General features: G+C 39.4%; 1 protein-coding gene across 1 annotated transcript in view; it reads right to left on the bottom strand.

The window, feature by feature from the left end:
• The window catches only part of LOC123249137 (sodium-coupled monocarboxylate transporter 1-like), a 54,680-nt gene continuing 35,427 nt past the window's right edge, over positions 1-19,253 (bottom strand). The window contains 8 exon segments of the mRNA XM_044678124.1: positions 1-485; positions 2,483-2,562; positions 4,957-5,060; positions 6,072-6,286; positions 11,045-11,131; positions 13,714-13,781; positions 16,341-16,507; positions 17,457-17,481. Of these exon segments, the coding sequence (XP_044534059.1) occupies positions 360-485; positions 2,483-2,562; positions 4,957-5,060; positions 6,072-6,286; positions 11,045-11,131; positions 13,714-13,781; positions 16,341-16,507; positions 17,457-17,481 (872 nt within the window). The 3' untranslated portion in view covers positions 1-359.

The raw sequence follows: 19,253 nt of genomic DNA, 5'->3' as shown, positions 1-19,253 counted from the left end.
ATACTAGGATGAGACATGATCAAAAGCCCAGAAGTGCTGCCACATTAGTCAAAGTGGATCCGAAAGTGTATAGATATAGGGATAGGGATAAAGACTGGCCTGTGATTTCATTGGCATAGGGAACTCCCAAGTGAGGAAACTCTCTCCCAATGCAGGTCAGCATCTTCTTTGTACCTTACAGTCTTATAGAGAGTTATTTAGAGCACTGGGTACAGTGACTTGGTTAGGTTTATCCAGTCAACAGAAGGTACAAAAATGTCAGAGGTATTCTAAAACAAAGTCTAAAGACAATGCAATCATCTTAGAAAAAAATGTAAAAAACATCAAGGCATTCAAGTTCATCCAGGCTGAGAGCTGCCTCAGAAATGTGGCCGATAGGTCTTTCCATTCCCTTCTGTGAAGGTCATTTCAATGTGGTTGTAGGCAGGGTTAAAAGTGCCACCATCTTCCATTGCATAAGGTTCGTGGTTTAAAATTAGCTTCTCCTAAACAGAAAAGTTAATACATCAATAATTATGTCAATACATCAATACTTCAAAAATGGGTAGAAGCTTCTTCAGTCAAGGTTCTCCCTCTATTAGTGGGAATCACTCCCCTCTTTGTCTTAATAGGCATTCCCCAAGAGCTGTAGCTGACAAACACTTCCACCTAATGGTCAACCTTTCCGTGATGCATCAGTGGCCCTGCTCAAAGCCTTTCCACCCAGGGAAGGGTTTGCCAGAGCTTGGCCTCCACTAATATAGCTTTCATGGTCCCGGCATCAACTCCCTGCCATCATAAACCAAGATAATTAGATTTTAATGAAGGAATGAAGGAGGATGGACCATATACATATAATTGCAAATAATTAATTAAAAAAATTTTTTTTAATTCTTTAGGTTACACAGTGGATTAAGATGTTGGACCTAGACTTAGGAAGATCTGAGTTCAAATCTAGCCTCAGACACTTCCTGGCTGTGTAACCCTAAGCAAGACTCATAACTCTTATCTACCTCAGTTTCTTCATCTACAAAATGGGAATAATAACATATAAACCTTTCAGGGTAGTTGTTTTTAAAATTTTTTAAATGAGATCAATAAATAAAATATAAAAGCAAATAGAATGAGATAATATTTGTGAAGCATTTGTCAGACTTTAAAGTACTATATAAATTCTAGTTATTATTATTGGTTTCCTATTCTAATGAAGGAATAATTCAGAACAAACATGTATTATTAACTTTCATAAGTTCAAAAAGAATCTTTGTCAACAAATATTGCCTATAACTTCCTCCACTTATAATCCTTCCTCAAACACATGTATGTCCACACACATGCATATGTGTTTATATATTCATTAATATTTGCATGTGTCTACATCTATTGGAAAAGGGTTTTTGGTGGGGGGAATACCAACTGATAAAAATTATTTGGGGAAGAAAAGGTCCTATTTGTAGAAAAATATAGCATCTCTTTTTGTGATGACAAAAGCTAGAAATGAAGTGGGGAACCCATCAACTGGGAAATGGCTGAACATATTGTGGTACATGAAGGTAACAGAATGTTATTATACTCTAAGAAATGAAGAAAGAGATGTTTCAGAGAAACCTAGGAAACCTCATACAGACCGACGCTGAGTAAAGTGAGCAGAACCAGGAAAGCAATTTATACAATACAAAAATCAATCATTTTAAAAGATCTATAAGTATGTGTATATGTATGTATATATACCCCAATTCATATAGGTATACATATATCTATGTCATATTATCTACATATTATATATATATGTATACACACACACACACACACACACACACACGCCTGCATGCAAATATATCGGGAGACCCAAAAGTCTAAGTGCAGTTTCTTAAAACTGCACTTAGACTTTTGAGACATGCTATATATAGGGGGAGAGTCAGAGAGACAGAGAGAGAGCCAGAAACAGAGAGACAGACAGACAGAGACAGAGAGAATGTGGATCTGTGATTTTATTATTTCTTTGGTATGGAGAACTTCTAATGGAGAGATTCTTTCAGCCAGTGTAGACCTATAACCACTCTGCAATGCAGAGTCAGGGAATTGCCTGGGGTACTGAGAGGCTATGTCTTGCCCCAAATCACAGTCAGTGGTGTTAGAGGTAGAATTTGAACTCAGGTTTTCCTGGCTCAAGATCGACTCTCTCCCAACCATGATAAAATACTTCTCCTCAACTCTTAATATGTGATTTCATAAATGGGGCAGGGGAATCTGGTAGTCAAACATCTAGTGCTAAACCTTGATAAAATTAGATAGAGGTGACCCATTTGATAGAACCTGCCAGAACTCCCATTCTATTCACAGATGCTTTGACTTCCCAGGGTCATCTCCATCATTAGTAATATCATTAATTGTCTCTTTTTTCTACTATGTTTGGGCTTGGAGGGAAAGAGGAAAATAAGGAAATATTTTCCTACTATAAAAGTATAGGAATGATCTTACTTATTTAAGGAAAAAAACCTACCCTCTTTAAAAAGTCAAAGTTGGATAAAAAGTCTTCTTTTGTCAGTAGGAATCTGTCATCTACACACTGTTTTCTTCCTCCTGAAAAACATAGAAGCATATTCAAACCTTTTTTAGGTGAACTGAGGACATTCAGAAATAAAAATTTCTCCAATCTAAAATCCTTTTCAGATTTATCAGGAGAAAATAAATGTTATCCATCCTTAATCTAACCCCCTAGGAAACCATGATCTCTACTAAAATCCTCTTCTTCCTTTCTCTTAGTTTCCAACTTGCTTTCTTAGGAAAAGTGTCCAAGAAAGGGAAACTGAGTCCTTGGAAAGTAGATAGATGGAAAACATAATAAGAAATCATTTCTGTCTCTCTATCCCCAGCACCTCAGCTTTATGTCCCCTATATAGTGAGAACTTAATAAATGCTTATTGTTTAAAAAAATCACTCAGGGGTAGCTGGGTGGCTCAATGGATTTGACCTAAGATACTTCCTAGCTATGTGACCCTGGGCAAGTCACTCTGGCATGGGCATCGTACTCTCAAAACCCAGGCAAACTGTAAGCAGGGAAATTCCTTTGTTCCCTTCTGTCCTTGTGACTCCTAACCCAAGAACCCAAGATAACTTCTATAAGATCCTGAGAGAATTATCATCCTTGGATCCTCCTTTAGATTTGAGATGCACATAGAGATGCACCTCCAGGCTACACCTAGATACCATCAGCCTGTATCTCACACATCCATCAGTCCCCTAAACTAGGAGGGTCTTCAGGCAGACCCGGGTCAGATGACTGAACCCCACCCAACCCCACGGAATGTTACTCCAGAATTACATCCACACCATGACACAACATCATGTTCTCACTGTTGTAAAAAGTTTATAATCCCCAGAATTGATGGATTCTGGGAGCACCCTTTCATCCATGCTGTTCCACCCAGGAGGCAGGCTTCCACCTATGCTATCCTCCTGGCCAGATTCAACATTACTTTCTAAATTAATAAATCTCTCTTTTATTAAGCTAAATTTCAGAGTCTTGCATTCTTTTTTTTTTTTAACCTCTTAACTTTTCTGTATTGGCTCCTAGGTGGAGAGTGGTAAGGGTAGGCAATGGGGGTCAAGTGGCTTGCCCAGGGTCACACAGCTGGGAAGTGTCTGAGGCTGAATTTGAACCTAGGACCTCCCACCTCTAGGCCTGACTCTCAATCCACTGAGCTACCCAGCTGCCCCTGAGTTTTACATTCTTGCAAAAGGTACCTTTCTTGAATCCCAGGAGCTCACCTCAACCCCCACCCCCACCCCCACAACAACTCAACCTCCATTGCCTAGCCCTTACCACTCTTCTGCCCTGGAACCAAAACAAAGTATCAATTCTAGGATGGAAGGTGAGGGTTACAAAATAAATAATAAAAAAAATAATAAATCACTCAAGGTTCCTACTTTCAAATTGGAGTAAATAATTCTCAGGTTCCAGTACCAGAACTGTACTTTGAGAAATTGAGAAAGTGAAAGGAATACTATGATAATTGGTTGGATTTGCTCAAGCATCCATTTTTCCAAGGGTTTCTGATACATAACAATAATCCTTTGGGAGTATAAGCTAAGCTTGAGAAACAGAGACCTACCAACTGAATCCTGCCCTAATTGCACCAATAGGATAGAGAACAATCCTAGAAACCTTTCCTGATACAATAATCTTTCTGGATCTCACTAGGAAGAGCTCCAGAGAGTTCCCAGTAAGATGGTATCAGCCTGTCTCCAGGAGACCCCAAAAGTCACTCCAAGGAGTTACTTATTTCAGGAGCAGCTAGGTGGCTCAGTGTATAGAGAGCCATGCCAGAGATGGGAGATCTGGGTTCAAATTTGGCCTCAGAGATTTCCTAGCTGTTTGACCCTAGTCAATAATTTGCTGTTACACCTGTTCCTCAAACAATAACCTTTGTTTTTTTTCTTTTTCTCTTCCTCACCTTTTAAACAACAAAAGCTGGCTAATTTGTGTATCTAATGGGCTTCTCTCCTAAGGAGAAGTGTTCCAGCAATCATGCATGCATGCCTGCATGCAGCCTAGTTCTGCAGAGAAGAATACATTTAAATTCCCTTTGCTTCTGCCTCAGTTTCTAGTGTCTTTCACTCAATTTGGTGGTGTCAGACACTTGGGAAGATAGTGTGTTGACATAATATAGAATAACAGATACAAATGACCATAAATTACTATGTAAAGTTTATCTAAAGATAATTAGCAATGTTGGGGACAGGTAGATGGCTCAGTGGATTGAGAGCCAGGCTTAGAGATGGGAAGTCCTGGGTTCAATTGTGGCTTCAGACACTTCTGAGCTATGTGATCTTGGGACAAGTCATTTACCCCCATTGCCCACCCATTACTGCTCTTCTATCTGGGAACCCATACCTAGTATTGATTTTAAGACATAAGGTAAGAGTTTTTAAACAAATAAATAAATAAAAGAATAGCAATGAAGAAACAAGTACCTGTTAGGAGGCTAACAATTATTCCCACAAATAGAGTGACCAGTGTTCCAACGGTGCTGAAGTACAGATATGATAAGGAATACCAGTTATCCATTAGGGGAGTTCTAGAAAGAGGAGGGAAAAGCTTCATTATAAGATTAATTTGTAAGATTATTCATATAAAAAACAATAGGTAGTCAATATGTTCCATTCAAATGCACAAAGAACTCATCAATTGTGCAGAGAACTAGAAGGATCACCATGCTACAATGGCACCTTCTATATACATTTTGTGGGAAGACATAAAGGAAAGTCAAATAGAATGAGTAGACATAAATGAATTGAGATCTGCATTGTTTGTTGTTTTTTTTTTTAGTAAGAAATTTTATATTCATTTTTTAATATTCTTTCTAAAATTTGGGGTTCCAGATTCTTTCCCATCCTCCCTCTCCTCCCCTTCCCTGAAATGTTAAGCAATTTGATACAGGTTATGCATGTACAATCATGCAAAATATTTTCCCATATTAGTCATGCTGTAGAAGTGGGTTATGCATTTTTGAGAGAGGTTCATACATTTGTGATTTCACAGATCTATGGAAGTATGTGGTATCACCAACCTGAAGTGATCCCCAAGGCAAAGAGGTAAGTAACAGTCTTTGGAGTCTTCGCCTCTTACTTAATTTTTTTTTTTTAATTTAAAACCCTTAACTTCTGTGTATTGACTTATAGGTGGAAGAGTGGTAAGGGTAGGCAATGGGGGTCAAGTGACTTGCCCAGGGTCACACAGCTGGGAAGTATCTGAGGCCACATTTAAACCTAGGACCTTCCGTCTCTAGGCCTGGCTCTCAATCCACTGAGCTACCCAGCTGCCCCTCCTCTTACTTAATTTTAAAAAATATGATTGTAAAACTTATTTCAGGGGCAGCTAGGTGGCTCCCTGTATAGAGAGCCATGCCAGAGATGGGAGATCTGGATTCAAATCTAATCTCAGAGATTTCCAAGCTGTTTGACCCTAGGCAAATTACTTAACCCCAATTGCCTAGCCCTTACTGCTCTTTGGCCTTGGAACCAATACTTAGAATTGATTTTAAGATAAAAGGCAAGAGTTTTAAAAAACAAAAAACTTATTTCAATACCTTTCAACATTGTGAATTTGAAAAGCACTCGTAGAAAATGGCATTTCCGTGGTAGCCATTGTCCAGTTCCCCTGCTGATCTAAGCTGGTAGTGTTACAACCATCAGTAACAAGGCTCAAAGGTAAAGTCCTCTCTGGAAGGGGAGGATAAAGTTGAGCTCCAATTCCAACCCAAAGGGAAATGACAAATCCAGCAGTGAGTCCTACAAATGCCCCCTGAAAAGCAGAAGTGCTTTTGTGAAGAAAACAGTCATTTTTTTTTTGGAAGGAAAAAGGAATGGGTAGAATAATAATGCAAACTTTTCCCCTGAATTCCTAACACATATAAAGCATTCAAACATCTATTGAGCTCTTACAACATGCTAAGTCATACGTAGTAAATAGTTAGCAAATCCTTATTTATTTTATAGTGGTATAAGTGGAAAGAGTCCAGGATTTGGATTCTGACTGTTTAATTTATCTTAAATAAATTAACAATTAATCAAATTAATAAATGTTTAATTAATAAAATCAATAACTTTTAATGAATTACTTAAATCCCATTACTATCTGTATCATCTGGAGAAAGTCAACTTTTTACAGTTTAAAAAAGTTTCAAAATTTTTTAAAATCAGAAATCTAGTTTTTCTCCCCTTCCCCCAACTCCCAACTAAAAGGAAAAGTAAAGCTTTTGTAACAAATATACATAATCAGGAAAACAAATTCCCACTTTAGCTATGGCTAACAAATGTATGTCTTATTCTGCACCTTGAGATTGAGAAAGTCACTTAAACTAGATCAGCCTCAATATCTTCATCTGTTAAATGAAGACAGTGCATTAGATCCTCTCTTTAGTCCTTTTTGCATCTAGATTTATGATCCTATGATCTTCCCTGTATATCATTACATTCAATTGGCATGGGCATGGTAGGGAGATGGCATGGACATTGTACAGGGATGGCATGGACACTATACCCCTTAACTCAGGCAAACTGTACGCAGGGAAATTCCCTTGCTCCCTTCTGTCCTTGTGACTCTAAGCCAAGAACATCTGATAGAGTCTATAAGACCCTGAGATTATTATCATCCTTGGAGGTTGAGATGGACAAAGAGATGCACCTCCAGGCTACATCTTGATACCATCGGACTGCATCTCAGGCATCCATCTTTCCTAAACCATAGGGTCTCCAGGCAGACCCCACACCCCACCGAATACCTAAGTGCTTACTACTCTAGAGCCATATCCACACTGTGACATAACCTCACATACTCACTGTTGTACTGGTTGTAAAGGGTATAAAAAACCCTGAACTGAAGCATTCTGGGAGCAACCCCCAGGGTTGTTCCACTCATGCCTTCTTGCTGGCCAATAATCCTATTTTACTAATAAATCTCTCTTTTTACTTTTAAGCTAAATTTCAGAGTCTTGCATTCTTGCAAAGGTATCCTTCCCAAACCCAGGGGTTCACCATTGTATCCCATAACATCTGTTTATAACCCCACAACACAATCTGTCACCAAATCTTGTCCATTTCTCCTTTGGAAGGTCTCCCATCTCTACCTCTTCTCCCTTCTCATTGCCACATACCCTAGTCAGTTCATAGAAGCAGCTAGGTGCTGCAGTGGATGAAGCATGGGTCTAGAGTCAAAAAGACCTATCAAATCTGACTTCAAGCACTTACTAGCTGTGTGACCCCTGTTATGGGGACACACGAGGAGCTGAGGTCCTATTATTTAGAAATTCAGAGAAGCACTGTTATTTGGCTAAGATATGGGGAGCAGAGGTTTGTTTCCCACAGCAGCCTGGCAAAGCTTTACTGAAAGTGTCAGAATTCTAAGACAGACTTGAGTGCCTTAGTAACAGCTCCAAGATGTCCCTTGGTTTAGAGGTAACTAGGAAGTAGATCTGGACTTCCTGGGACCCTAACAATAATAATTGGACTAGCACCAGCTTGATCTAGATGTAATTGGATCAGCGAGGCTAGTTACCATGTTCTGATTATCTTTAAAGGATGTTGACTTCAATGAGGTAAGTTTATCAACTCTTGAATAATACTACTAGAGGCTAGAAAGGTTAACTTGGAAGGTAAACTGGGAGATGGGAGAGAGAGTAGTAGGTGAACCTTATTTAATCTTGCCTATCAATAAGCATTATAAGTTATGCTATTATCTAAATATAAAGTTGTCCTAAGGAGCTGAGGCCAGGGGACTTTGAGAGTCTCCCCTGGCTCAGAAGCTGGTATGGATTCTGTTGGTGCAAAGCTCAGGGGGACTTTGAGAGTCTCCGCTGGCTCAGAGTCTGTTGTTGATTTGATTCTTGTTGGTTTATGTGATGATCTTATTTAATAATTGAGCTCAGCTTTATTGATACTAAGATTATTGTTATAGTTAGCAATGTAATTTAATGTAGTTTAAACTCTGCCTGCCTGCCTATATCAATCTCCCTCCTTCTGGGGCTCGGACTACAGATAACCTCCTGCCTCCCAACCCAAAGAAGAAGTAGAAGTGGGCTTGATGGGTCTTTGCACCCCAATTTATATTCCTTTCCCAAATGCCAGATTGGCACATGCCCAGGGCTTCTTTGCCAGGTTCTGAGTTCTAAAGAGGCAAACTGCTTTTTGCAACTACAGAAAATGGCTGACTATTTCTATAGATTACACCCTGGATAAGTCACTTAGCCCTCTTTGCTTCTGTTTACTTATTTGTAAAATGAACTGGAGAAGAAAATGGCCAACCACTCCAACATTTTTACCAAGAAAACCCCAAATGGGATCATAAAGAATCAGATACAACTGAAGTGACTGAACAACAAAGTCACCTCATATCTCCGAACTATCTTCCTCAACTCCAAAGTCAATGTTTCTACTTAAAAACATTTTTTCAAGTTATAAAGTCATTGGCCATGATCCATGAACTGAAAATGAAGAAGGCTGAGAATGAGTAAACAAAGTTTGTTTGTTATCCAAACTGAGAGCTTAATTTGTCAAATCTAATGGTTCAATGCTTTAAGCAAGCATTTCTAAGTTCATCTAGTACAGTGATTCCCAAAGTGGGCACTACTGCCCCCTGGTGGGTGCTGCAGCAATCCAGGGGAGTTGTGATGGCCACAGGTGCATTTCTCTTTCCTATTAATTGCTATTAAAATTTTTAAAAAATTAATTTCCAGGGGGCTAAGTAATATTTTTTCTAGAAAGGGGGCAGTAGGCCAAAAAAGTTTGGGAACCACTGATCAGTAGATGAAAGATAAAAAAAGAGGGGAAAATTGAGTAGATGAGGCAGTGACTCTGAGACCTAGCTGTAACATAGTATATAGCAGAGTAGTATTATATATAGTAAGGAGACTGGGTTTATAGTCAGAGGACCTGGGTTCGAATTTTGCCTCTTCCACAAACTACCTGTGTAAAGTTGTGAAATTGGACAAATCACTTAGCTTCTCTTGGTCTCAACTTCCTCATCTATAAGACAAGGAGGTTGAGCTAGAGGAACTCTGATATCCTTTCCAACTCTAAATCTATGACTTTAAGATTCTTGGAGCTGAGCCTCAGTTTCCTCATCCATAAAATGAAGAAGTTGCACTAGATGATCTCTTAGGGCTCTTCTAGATCTAACTCTGTGGTCCTGTGATCCTAGCCAGACCAAGCAGAGCACTGTAAACTACTAAAAAAGTAAATAAAGAAAAGCCACTAACATGAACTCTCATGGAGTTGTACTATTTTTTTAAACTTTTACCTTCTTTCTTAGAATCAGTACTGTATATTGGATCTAAGGCAGAAGAGTGACAAGGGCTAAGCCAGTGATGGGCAAACTTTTTACAGAGGGGGCCAAAAGAAAGGAAATGCTCATCTGTCAGTCTGTTTCTAAGGCAACTCTTTCAAAGTTTCATTGTATTGTATCCTACCCATTGTATTCATCAGATTAGGAATAATGTCGAGTAGCAGCATAGAACATTTCAGGGTGCTGTATCTGGCCCACAGGCCATAGTTTGCCCATCACTGGGCTAAGCAATTGGGGTTAAGTGACTTGCCCAGAGTCCCATAGCTAGGAAATATCTGAGATCAGATTTGAAAGCAGGACCTCCTGTCTCTAGACATGGCTTTCAATCCACTGAGTCACCTAGTTGCCCCCTGTCAGTGCTTTGTCTTAAGAAGGCAGCTTGGGATAGTGGAAAGAGAAATGACTCTACAGTCAGAGGTTGTTGTTCAGTTATTTCAATCCTGTCTAACTTTATGTGATCTTATTTGGGGTTTCTTGGCAGAGATACTAGAGTAGTTTGCCATTTCCTTCTCCAGCTCATTTTACATATGAGGAAACTGAGGCAATCAGGGTGAAGTGACTTGCACAGGATCTCGGAGGTGAGAATTGTCTTAGGCACGATATGAATTGAAGAGGAATCTTCCTGATTCCAAGACCAGTACTCTATTCAGTATACTACTTAGCTGCTCTAAACTTCTGACTCTGTTATTTATTGTGTTTAACCTTGTGCAAATCACTTACACTCTTTGGACCTCAGTTTCCTCACATGAAAAATAAGGGGATTAGACTAGATGGTCCATGAAGTCCCTTCTAGCTCCAGATTGATATGATTCTATACTCTCCACATTCCATCACAGTATCCTCCTAGACTGTCTTGCCATCTGCCTACCTCCTAGTGCCTCATCTACTGCCTTCCTCACCCATTTCTACTTGCATTCTGGGCACAGAATCCATAGCACTATTACTTCTGGAAAAGTCAGTGGACCGTCCCCTACATCAACCCACCATCCCATTGACTCACCACACCAAACCTCCCTTCCTGGCACCACTAACTGAAATATACTTTCTCCTAATAAAGAGTAATCTTGAGGGAAGAATGTCTCTCTTGCTCTTTATATTTCTTTCATCAGTGCTTAGCATCATACCCAGCATATCATAAGTGCTAAATAAATCTTTTTTCATTCATTCATTCATTCATTCATTCACTTTGGGGAAGTATGTTGTCTTCATAATCATACTTACAATTGAGTTGGCAAAGGGGACCAAGATGCCCAGAGAAAACAAGCCCAAAAGTGGCCCACCAATCATGCCAAAGATACTTAGTGCTGCCTAAGAAGAGAAGAAAATGTCACGTTTTAGCTGTGAGGGACACACACAAAAAAGTTAGTTTCTCACTTTGGAGAGGAAAAAATGGAATAAAGACCAACAACAGTAATCAAAAACACAAGTTGGCTTTCCTGAAATGCAAAAGAGGTTTGGTGGAGTATTATGAATGAGTCTGATAGAAAAATCCAAATCTTTTGTAGTGGAGTCACCAGAAGGACATCTAATGTAACAGGACAAGAGAGGCTGTTTATGTGGATTACAGTAGAGGAAAAAGGTAGATAGGAAGTAATCAGTTCAGTAATACTACTACCAGAGCCAGATTGTACCTGGGTAATGAATGAGCTACACACCCCTATCCTACTCTACCCCTGCCCTCACCAGAAAAAAAAAACGCATAGGTGTGGATTTCTTAATGGGATCTAGTGGAAGGAAATAAGGCTAGAAGCCACTGCTTTAGTTTTGTGATTCTAGGCTAGGAACTTAGCCTTTCTGCTCCTCAGTTTAATAAAATGAGGAGAGCAGACTAGGATGAACCATAAAAATACTTTCTAGCTCCAAAATTCTTTGATTCTATTTGGGCCATCACAATATGGGTTCAACTCTTTACTTTGCCACTTCTTGCCTATGTGACCTGGGGCAAGTCTTATAAACACTCTGAATCTCAATATTCTCATTCCTGGAATGAAAGCATAGTCCCTAGGTCAGGGGTCAGCAACCTTTTTGGCCATGAGAGCCATAAATGCCACATTTTTTAAAATGAAATTTCGTGAGAGCCGTACAGTGCTCACAGTGCCGCTCCTGTAACAGCGCCTGAAAAAAAATGGACTTTATGGCTCCTGCAGAAAGAGCCATATCTGGTCCTCGAAAGAGCCAGATATGGCTCGAGAGCCATATGTTGCCGACCCCTGGCCTAGGTGATCTCTAGGGTCCTTTCCATTTCTAAGTCTGTGATCTAAAATACTTAGCATAAGGTTTCAGGGGGCATAAGAAGGTATAATTTGATGAAGAATGGAAGCCATGGAATACAAGGTAGACTTAGAATCAACATAAGGAAAGATTTCTTTTTTTCCCCCCTAAAACCCTTACCTTCCACCTTAGAATCCATATTGCTTCCAAGGCAGAAGAGTGGTAAGGACTAGGCAAGGGGGGTGTGACTTGTCACATAGCTAGGAAAGGTTTGAGGCGATATTTGAACCCAGGACCTCCCATCGCTAGGCCTGGCTTCCAATCCACTGAGCTACCCAGCTGCCCCTAAGATTTCTTATTAATTGGAGTTTTCCAAAAATGAAATAGTAGTGAAATTATAGCCATTGAAGTCTTCAAGATGACAAATAACTATTTCTCAGTTAGATTATAGAGAGCGTCCTTGTATGGGTTGAACTGCAATGACTTCCAAGATTCTTGCAACTCTTAGATTCAATGATACAGACTAGCAGACTTAAATTTGAAAGGGAATTAGCATATCCAAAATATATGGGTAGGACCTAAGAGTGATGATTGTCTTAGGAGGGGGTTATGGCATATGGAATATGCTGCTAAGAAAAGAGGCAAAGCATACTAAGTGTCAGAAATGGAGAAAAGAAAACAGTAAAACTCACATTTAACAAAGAAACAGAAAGAGACAGAAACAGAAAGAAAAGACAGATAGATGGAGGGAGGAAAGAAGGGAGGGGGAGAGAGAGAGAAAAAGAGAGAGCGAGAACTAGAAGGCTAGATGCCAAATATACTCATCTGTATGTCTGTAGCCATATGGAAACATAGATCCATGTGTATATGCAGACAAATGTACATCTCGGTACATATGTGTGTATGAGTATACCATATACATACACATGCAGAAAGACATGGTGCTAGCTAGGAACTTTCTGTTCATCACAGATGCTGGATGATGTAATGACCAACAGGAACTATAACTCATAAAGTCATTCCAAGATTCAGTTTATCCTCACCACCCTCTTTTCAATGAATGATCAGAAGGAGGCTTCCCAGTCATGGAAATGTTTTCCAGTGGCAAGTGGGCAAAAGCTAGAATATCTGAAGTTGTTCATTCTTCATTTTCAAAGAGGACCATTGACACGATGTCTTGACTTTCACGGAATTAGACTTAAGTGAGGTAATGCTGCCCAAAGACATCAGCCTCACTCTCTCTTCTAGAGTCATGGAAGTCCAGTGACAAGGCAAAAGTCAGGATGACTGGTGATGGCCCGAGATGCTGCGGATGACCTTGCCATCTTCAATGTCTGCCGGAGCTCTAAGCGCTCCATTGCCTCCTTCATGGCCATTGGAAACAGATTTTTCTTATCCACCTATTCTGCTGGAAAATCTTCACTTGCTTGGGGTAGACATCCCTCCTAACTCACCAACAGATTTGAGGCTTGTTGGTTACCTTCAATGTCGTTTAGCCCATAATGTGCCAATACGGTTTTACCAGGTATGGCCATTCTACATGCTACAGCTTCTTGGAGCCACCAATGAGAGTTGAGTAAAAGGTGGACACAGAAGCAGAGAGTGTACCTGAAGTATCATTTAGATGAAAAGTGAACCCATTGGTGACTTCTGGCCACTGATTAGTTTCGCAAGCTTACCTGTAACAAGGCTCCCATGAGCGATGCCAGGGCTGCCATTCCAATGCACAGGGCTCCATACAGCACGCCTAAAGGAGCAGATAGAAAGTCAACTTCAGACTGATAATGATGGTTAACATTCTCAATGCAATATACTCATCATGGCTTTTTAGACAAGCAGATTAGATTGGGCTGAAAAATAGCCAGACTTATCAAAAACAAAGAAAGAGGGAAAATGGGATATGTTTTTCTACCAAAAAAAGCAAGATGCAAAGTTGATAAATAATACCCGAGTGTTGTGCTTAAGGATTAGTTGAAACACTAGATTATATGGAGAAAAGAATACTTGGAATTAACTATGGGATCATAAACCGAACATCCATTGTATTATAAATCTAATCCTCCACAAACATTTGTATTTAGAGGAAAACACATCTCTATTCCAGTTTACCAACAATAGAGTATTTCTATTCTGAACTACTCTGTGTAATTGAATAGAGAGAGGAAGTAGAACAGGGCTTGTGATCTTATTGGTATAGGGAACTCCCAGATGAAGAAACTCCCTCTACCAATGCAGATCAATACTGTCTCTGCAGCTGACAGTCTAAGAGAATTGCCCAGAATACTGAGGGATCTGATTAAGTGATTTGTCCAGAGGCATGCAGACAGTGTGTCAGAGTGGGACTTTGAACTCGGGCTTTTCTGGCTAGTCTCTGTGCCAAACGGACGTTCAATATAATCAAATTCCCAAATACTAGAAGTCTGAATTTTCTGAGTCAAAAGGTTTAGTTTAGAAAAGCTCACTGGAGGTAACAGGGTATCCTTGAAAGACTGATGGTCTGAGATTAGAAGATCTAGGTTCAAACTCCAACTTTCCTGAATATTCCATCTCTACCTTGTGCATAGAAATCACTCTCCTTCCCTCCATCTCCATTTCCCTATCTATCAAGTAAGTGAGTTGGGCTAGGACATCATTAAGACCTCTTCCAATTCTAAATTTATATCTCCAGAATATCACTCACCCTCAAAAACAACAATTTCAAAGGTGAAAAAAACAAAGAAATTAATGAGGAAATAGTGTACGGTGGTAATGAATAGTGCTTTCTTCAAATCTACTTTCTTTTAAAAAAAAAATCATGGAACCATGGTAGTGGGGTGACTTGGTGATAATTATCAAGATGTCAAACAAAGTGATATTTGTCAAATTTTTCTGTTTCGCTGATAGTTGGTGATGTAGATAATACTTTAAGATTTGCGACATGCTTTGCATACACTAGCTTCTTCACCATAACTCAGTGAGGTAGGTTCTAGAGATGTTATAATGCCCATTTTACAAAGAAAGAAACCAAAAGCGATCAGGTGACTAGCTCAGGGTCACTCAACTACTACTCTAAGTGTGTGAAGCAGGATTCAAAGCTCTTCCTCAAATTTTCCTAGAGCTCTCCTTTCTTATCTTCAGTTAGACTCATTTGTGTCCAGATGTCATGAGGTCATGACAACAGCACTGGATTTTGTGTCCAGAGATCTGGATTCAAACCATTTTCTGACAACTGTTTGACCCTTAACCTCACTGAGTCTCCAGTTTTTCATCTGTAAATGAGGGATACTAGAAATATTTAGCCTGGAGAAAAGAGGACTTGGGTGGGGATGAAGGGTGGATGAGATAACTCTGCTGTTATCTTATATCTGTAAAAGAGATTAAATTGTTCTCTAGTTCCCAAAGGATAGAAGTAAGACCAATGAGTGGAAGTTGCTAGGAGGCTAATACAAGCTTGACCTAAGGAAAAACTCCCTAATGATGTTTTTGTTGTTCATTTATTTCAGTCCTGTCTGACTCTTCATGATGTCATATGGGGTTTTCTTGGCAAATGTATTAGAGTGGTTTGTTATTCCCTTCCCCAGCTCATTTTATAGATAAGGAAAATGAACCACATAGGGTTAAGTGACTTATCCAGGATCATCCTGCTGGTAAGTGTAGATTTGACCTCAGTTCTTCCTGACTAAGAGAGCTTCCCAAAAGGTCAAATGTCTGCCTAAGAAGGCAGTGGTTACCATCTTCTTTCCTGCTTCTCCCACTGCCAACATTGAATGTCTTCAAGCAACGACAAGATGACTACTTGATGGGTATGATATAGAGGGGATGCTAGTTAAGACACAGGTTGGACTAGGTAGCAAATAAGGCTGCTTCCAACTCTGAGATTCCATGATTCTCTGATGGTCTAAGATCTATTATGAATCTAAATCTAATCTAATTTAGGATTTAAATCCCAATCTAAATCTAGACTCTTGGGGGCAGCTGGGTGGCTCAGGGGACTGAGAACCAGGCCTAGAGACGGGAGGTCCTAGGTTCAAATCTGGCCTCAGACGCTTCCCAGCTGTGTGACCCTGGGCAAGTCACTTGACCCCCATTGCCTAGTCCTTACCACTCTTCTGCCTTGGAACCAATACACAGTATTGATTCCAAGAGGAAAGGGAAGGGTTTAAAAACAAACAAATGAATGAATGAATCTAGAATCTCATGTGAGCATAAAAATGTTCATTCATACTAAACTGAGTCAAGTCTCTGACAATAAAGAGTTCTTGATTTTGCAAACATTTGTCCCTGGGATGTTATTTTGGAAAATGAAAAATATTCAATAGACACTCACTTGTTCCTTTTGAAAACCAAGACAGAGTCTTTTCTGAAAGTGACCGGAAGTGAGGTTTGACAAGATCTTCCACTGTTACTGCAGCTAAGGCATTGATGCTGGATGACACTGTGCTGGAGAAAGAAAGGAAAATCTTTTATTTTTTAAATAAATTTAAACATTGTTTACTATGTTTTAAGAAACATAATGAATACTTAATAATTGGAAAGAAGATATTGGGGGGGGGGAATTGGTAATTACCATCAATATTCCAGTGAATTCACAGGATCCTTGATCTAGAGCTGGAAGGAACTCCAGAAACCATCTATCTAATGCAACCATCTCATTTTACAGATGAAGCCACTGAAATTCAAGGAAGCTAAATGACTTATCCAAAGTCATACAGAGAGTGAATTTCAGAAGGATTTGAACCTAAGCCCTCTCACTCCAGAGTCAGTAAGTTTCCACTCTTTCTAATTCCGTAGCTATCTACACTGTCCAGTTGAACTTAGTTCAATTCAACTGACAATCCAATCAACATTCATTAGGTGGTTATTATATATCAAAACCTGTTTTAGGTGCTGGGGATGCAAAAATAAAAATGAAGGTCAGTGCCTGCCCTTAAGGGGCTTTCGTTCTCCTGTATCCCTGCTAATGTTACCCACGTGCTCTTCTTGGAAGGTCATAGGATCCAATTTTAAACTGGAGGTATCCTTAGTACAAATCCCTCACTTAATAAAGGAGGAAACTGAGACCCAGGTAAAAGAGATGACCTGCTCCAGATGAGATAGTTAATAAGTGATTGGCCTAAGATTCCTTAAATCTTTGAATTCAAATCTAGGACTTCTACTGCACTATGCTGCCTTCAAAATTCAGAAGGATGATTTGCCAAGGCTGAAGTCAAATTTTTCTTTCTTTTCTTTCTTTCTTTGTTTCTCTCTTTTGTCAACATGGAATCTAGAAGTTCCCAAACGTGTAGCCTAGAAAGATTTGATGAACCCCTGTTTAGTAAGCTAGAAGCTAGAAGGTGAAAGTCCCTGGTTTGATCTTGTGAGTGATGGTTCTTCCCTGAGGGAAAGTCCAACTTCACCAGTCTCAAACTAACAACGGTCTTCAAGGAGTTTAAGTGGGGATGGCTAATCCCATAAAATGTTAAGTATCTCTTTTGCCCCAATGGTTTCTCTCCTTAGGCCAGGGTCCTTTATCAAGTTGGCCCAGCCCTTGGCTGGATCTTTCCCTTTTATATCCATAGCAAGGCATCAACCCCTCACTATTATTCCTTTCTGGAACTCCTCATTTTCCTTTATTTATTTATATTTTATTATATATGTATTTATTATAGTTATTTATTATGTATTTATATATTATATATGTAAATATATAAGATATATTTATTATATATTTATTTATATATTATAATATTTATAATATTACCATTATAAAGCCAATGAACTATCCCTCTTATCCTTAGTCCCCATGTTTCCAAGAAAGGTAGTTTAGCTTCCCAACTTCAATGGCTCTTCCGAGTTGTCATCTAGCATGGTAGCACTCCCAGGGGTCAGGGCCCAGAGCATCCAGAGTTCAATCCTGGACTCTGAAATAGGTTTGTGACACATAGCTCTGTGTAGAGGCCTAACTCAGCCCTGTACCTCTTTCCTTAATTAAAGAGTGGTTTTACTGACTATTTTAATAGTTCTGTGTTTTTTTCCAGTCAACACTTTGTTTCTCTCTTTTTCTTTCTCACTTTCTCTCTCTCTCTCTCTTTCTTCCTTTCTACCTATCTATCCATCCATCTACCTATCTATCCATCTATCAAGTTATAGACCTGAGGGGCAGCTGGGTAGCTCAGTGGATTGAGAGCCAGGCCTAGAGACGGGAGGTCCTAGGTTCAAATTTGGCCTCAGATACTTCCCAGCTGTGTGACCCTGGGCAAGAGATAAGTATATACTTAGATATATACATATATCCATACATGTATGTATGTATATATATATGTGTGTGTGTGTGTGTGTGTATGTCTTTCTATCTCTAATATCCAATGAAAGGTCTATTACAGGCTATTAAAATATACTACAGTGTCTGGGGGAAAGGAAAGGAAAGGGAAAGTGTATCTGTTGCTTAGGTATAGGGAACTCGGTATGAATATTCCCTCTATCAATTCTTGTTCAGCTATTTTAATCAAATCAGACCATTCCTGACCCCATTTGGAGTTTTCTTAGCAAAGATACTAGAGTGGTTCCCCAATTTCCTTCTCCAAATCATTTTACAGATGAGGAAACTGAGGCAAACAGGATTAAATGACTTGCCTAGGATCACACAGTCAATAAGTGTCTGAGGCTGGATTTGAACTCAGAAAGATGAGTCTTCCTGATTCTAAGCCCAGTGCTCTATCCACTATGGCACCAACTAGCTATCCTCTTATTAATACAAAGCAGCAATCATTCTGAATCTTATAGCCTTAGAGATTTGCTTAGGTACACTGATAGGTGAAGTCATTTGCCCTGGGTTTAGCTAACCAGTTTGTGTCACACTTGGAACTTGAATCTATGTCCCACTGATTTGTTTTCTCTCTCTCCCCATTCAAACAGGCTATAAACAGAAGGATTAAATATCATTCACTAAAGAGATTGGTTCTTAAAAATCAAGTTCCCAAAATAGAGGAATCAGCACCACAGGTTAGGACACAAAATCCTTTGTTGCATCACAATTAAATTGGGAAATAGGCAATTAATCTTATCAGACTTATAGAGATACTGGTCTAATTATATTTCAATAGTTAGAGATTTTGTGGGAAAAAGAGCTCCCTTTCAGAATCCAGATTGCAATGTTTCTATATCTTACACTCTCAGAGTTGCCTTGGGATTAAAGAAGTTATGACTAGCCCATATTTATATAGGTAGAATTTGAAGATAGAATTTGAACCCAGTTCTTCCT

Source organism: Gracilinanus agilis, chromosome 5 (assembly GCF_016433145.1).
Source record: "Gracilinanus agilis isolate LMUSP501 chromosome 5, AgileGrace, whole genome shotgun sequence".
NCBI classification, from domain to species: Eukaryota; Metazoa; Chordata; class Mammalia; order Didelphimorphia; family Didelphidae; genus Gracilinanus; species Gracilinanus agilis.
This window is presented reverse-complemented; position numbering and strand designations above follow the sequence as displayed.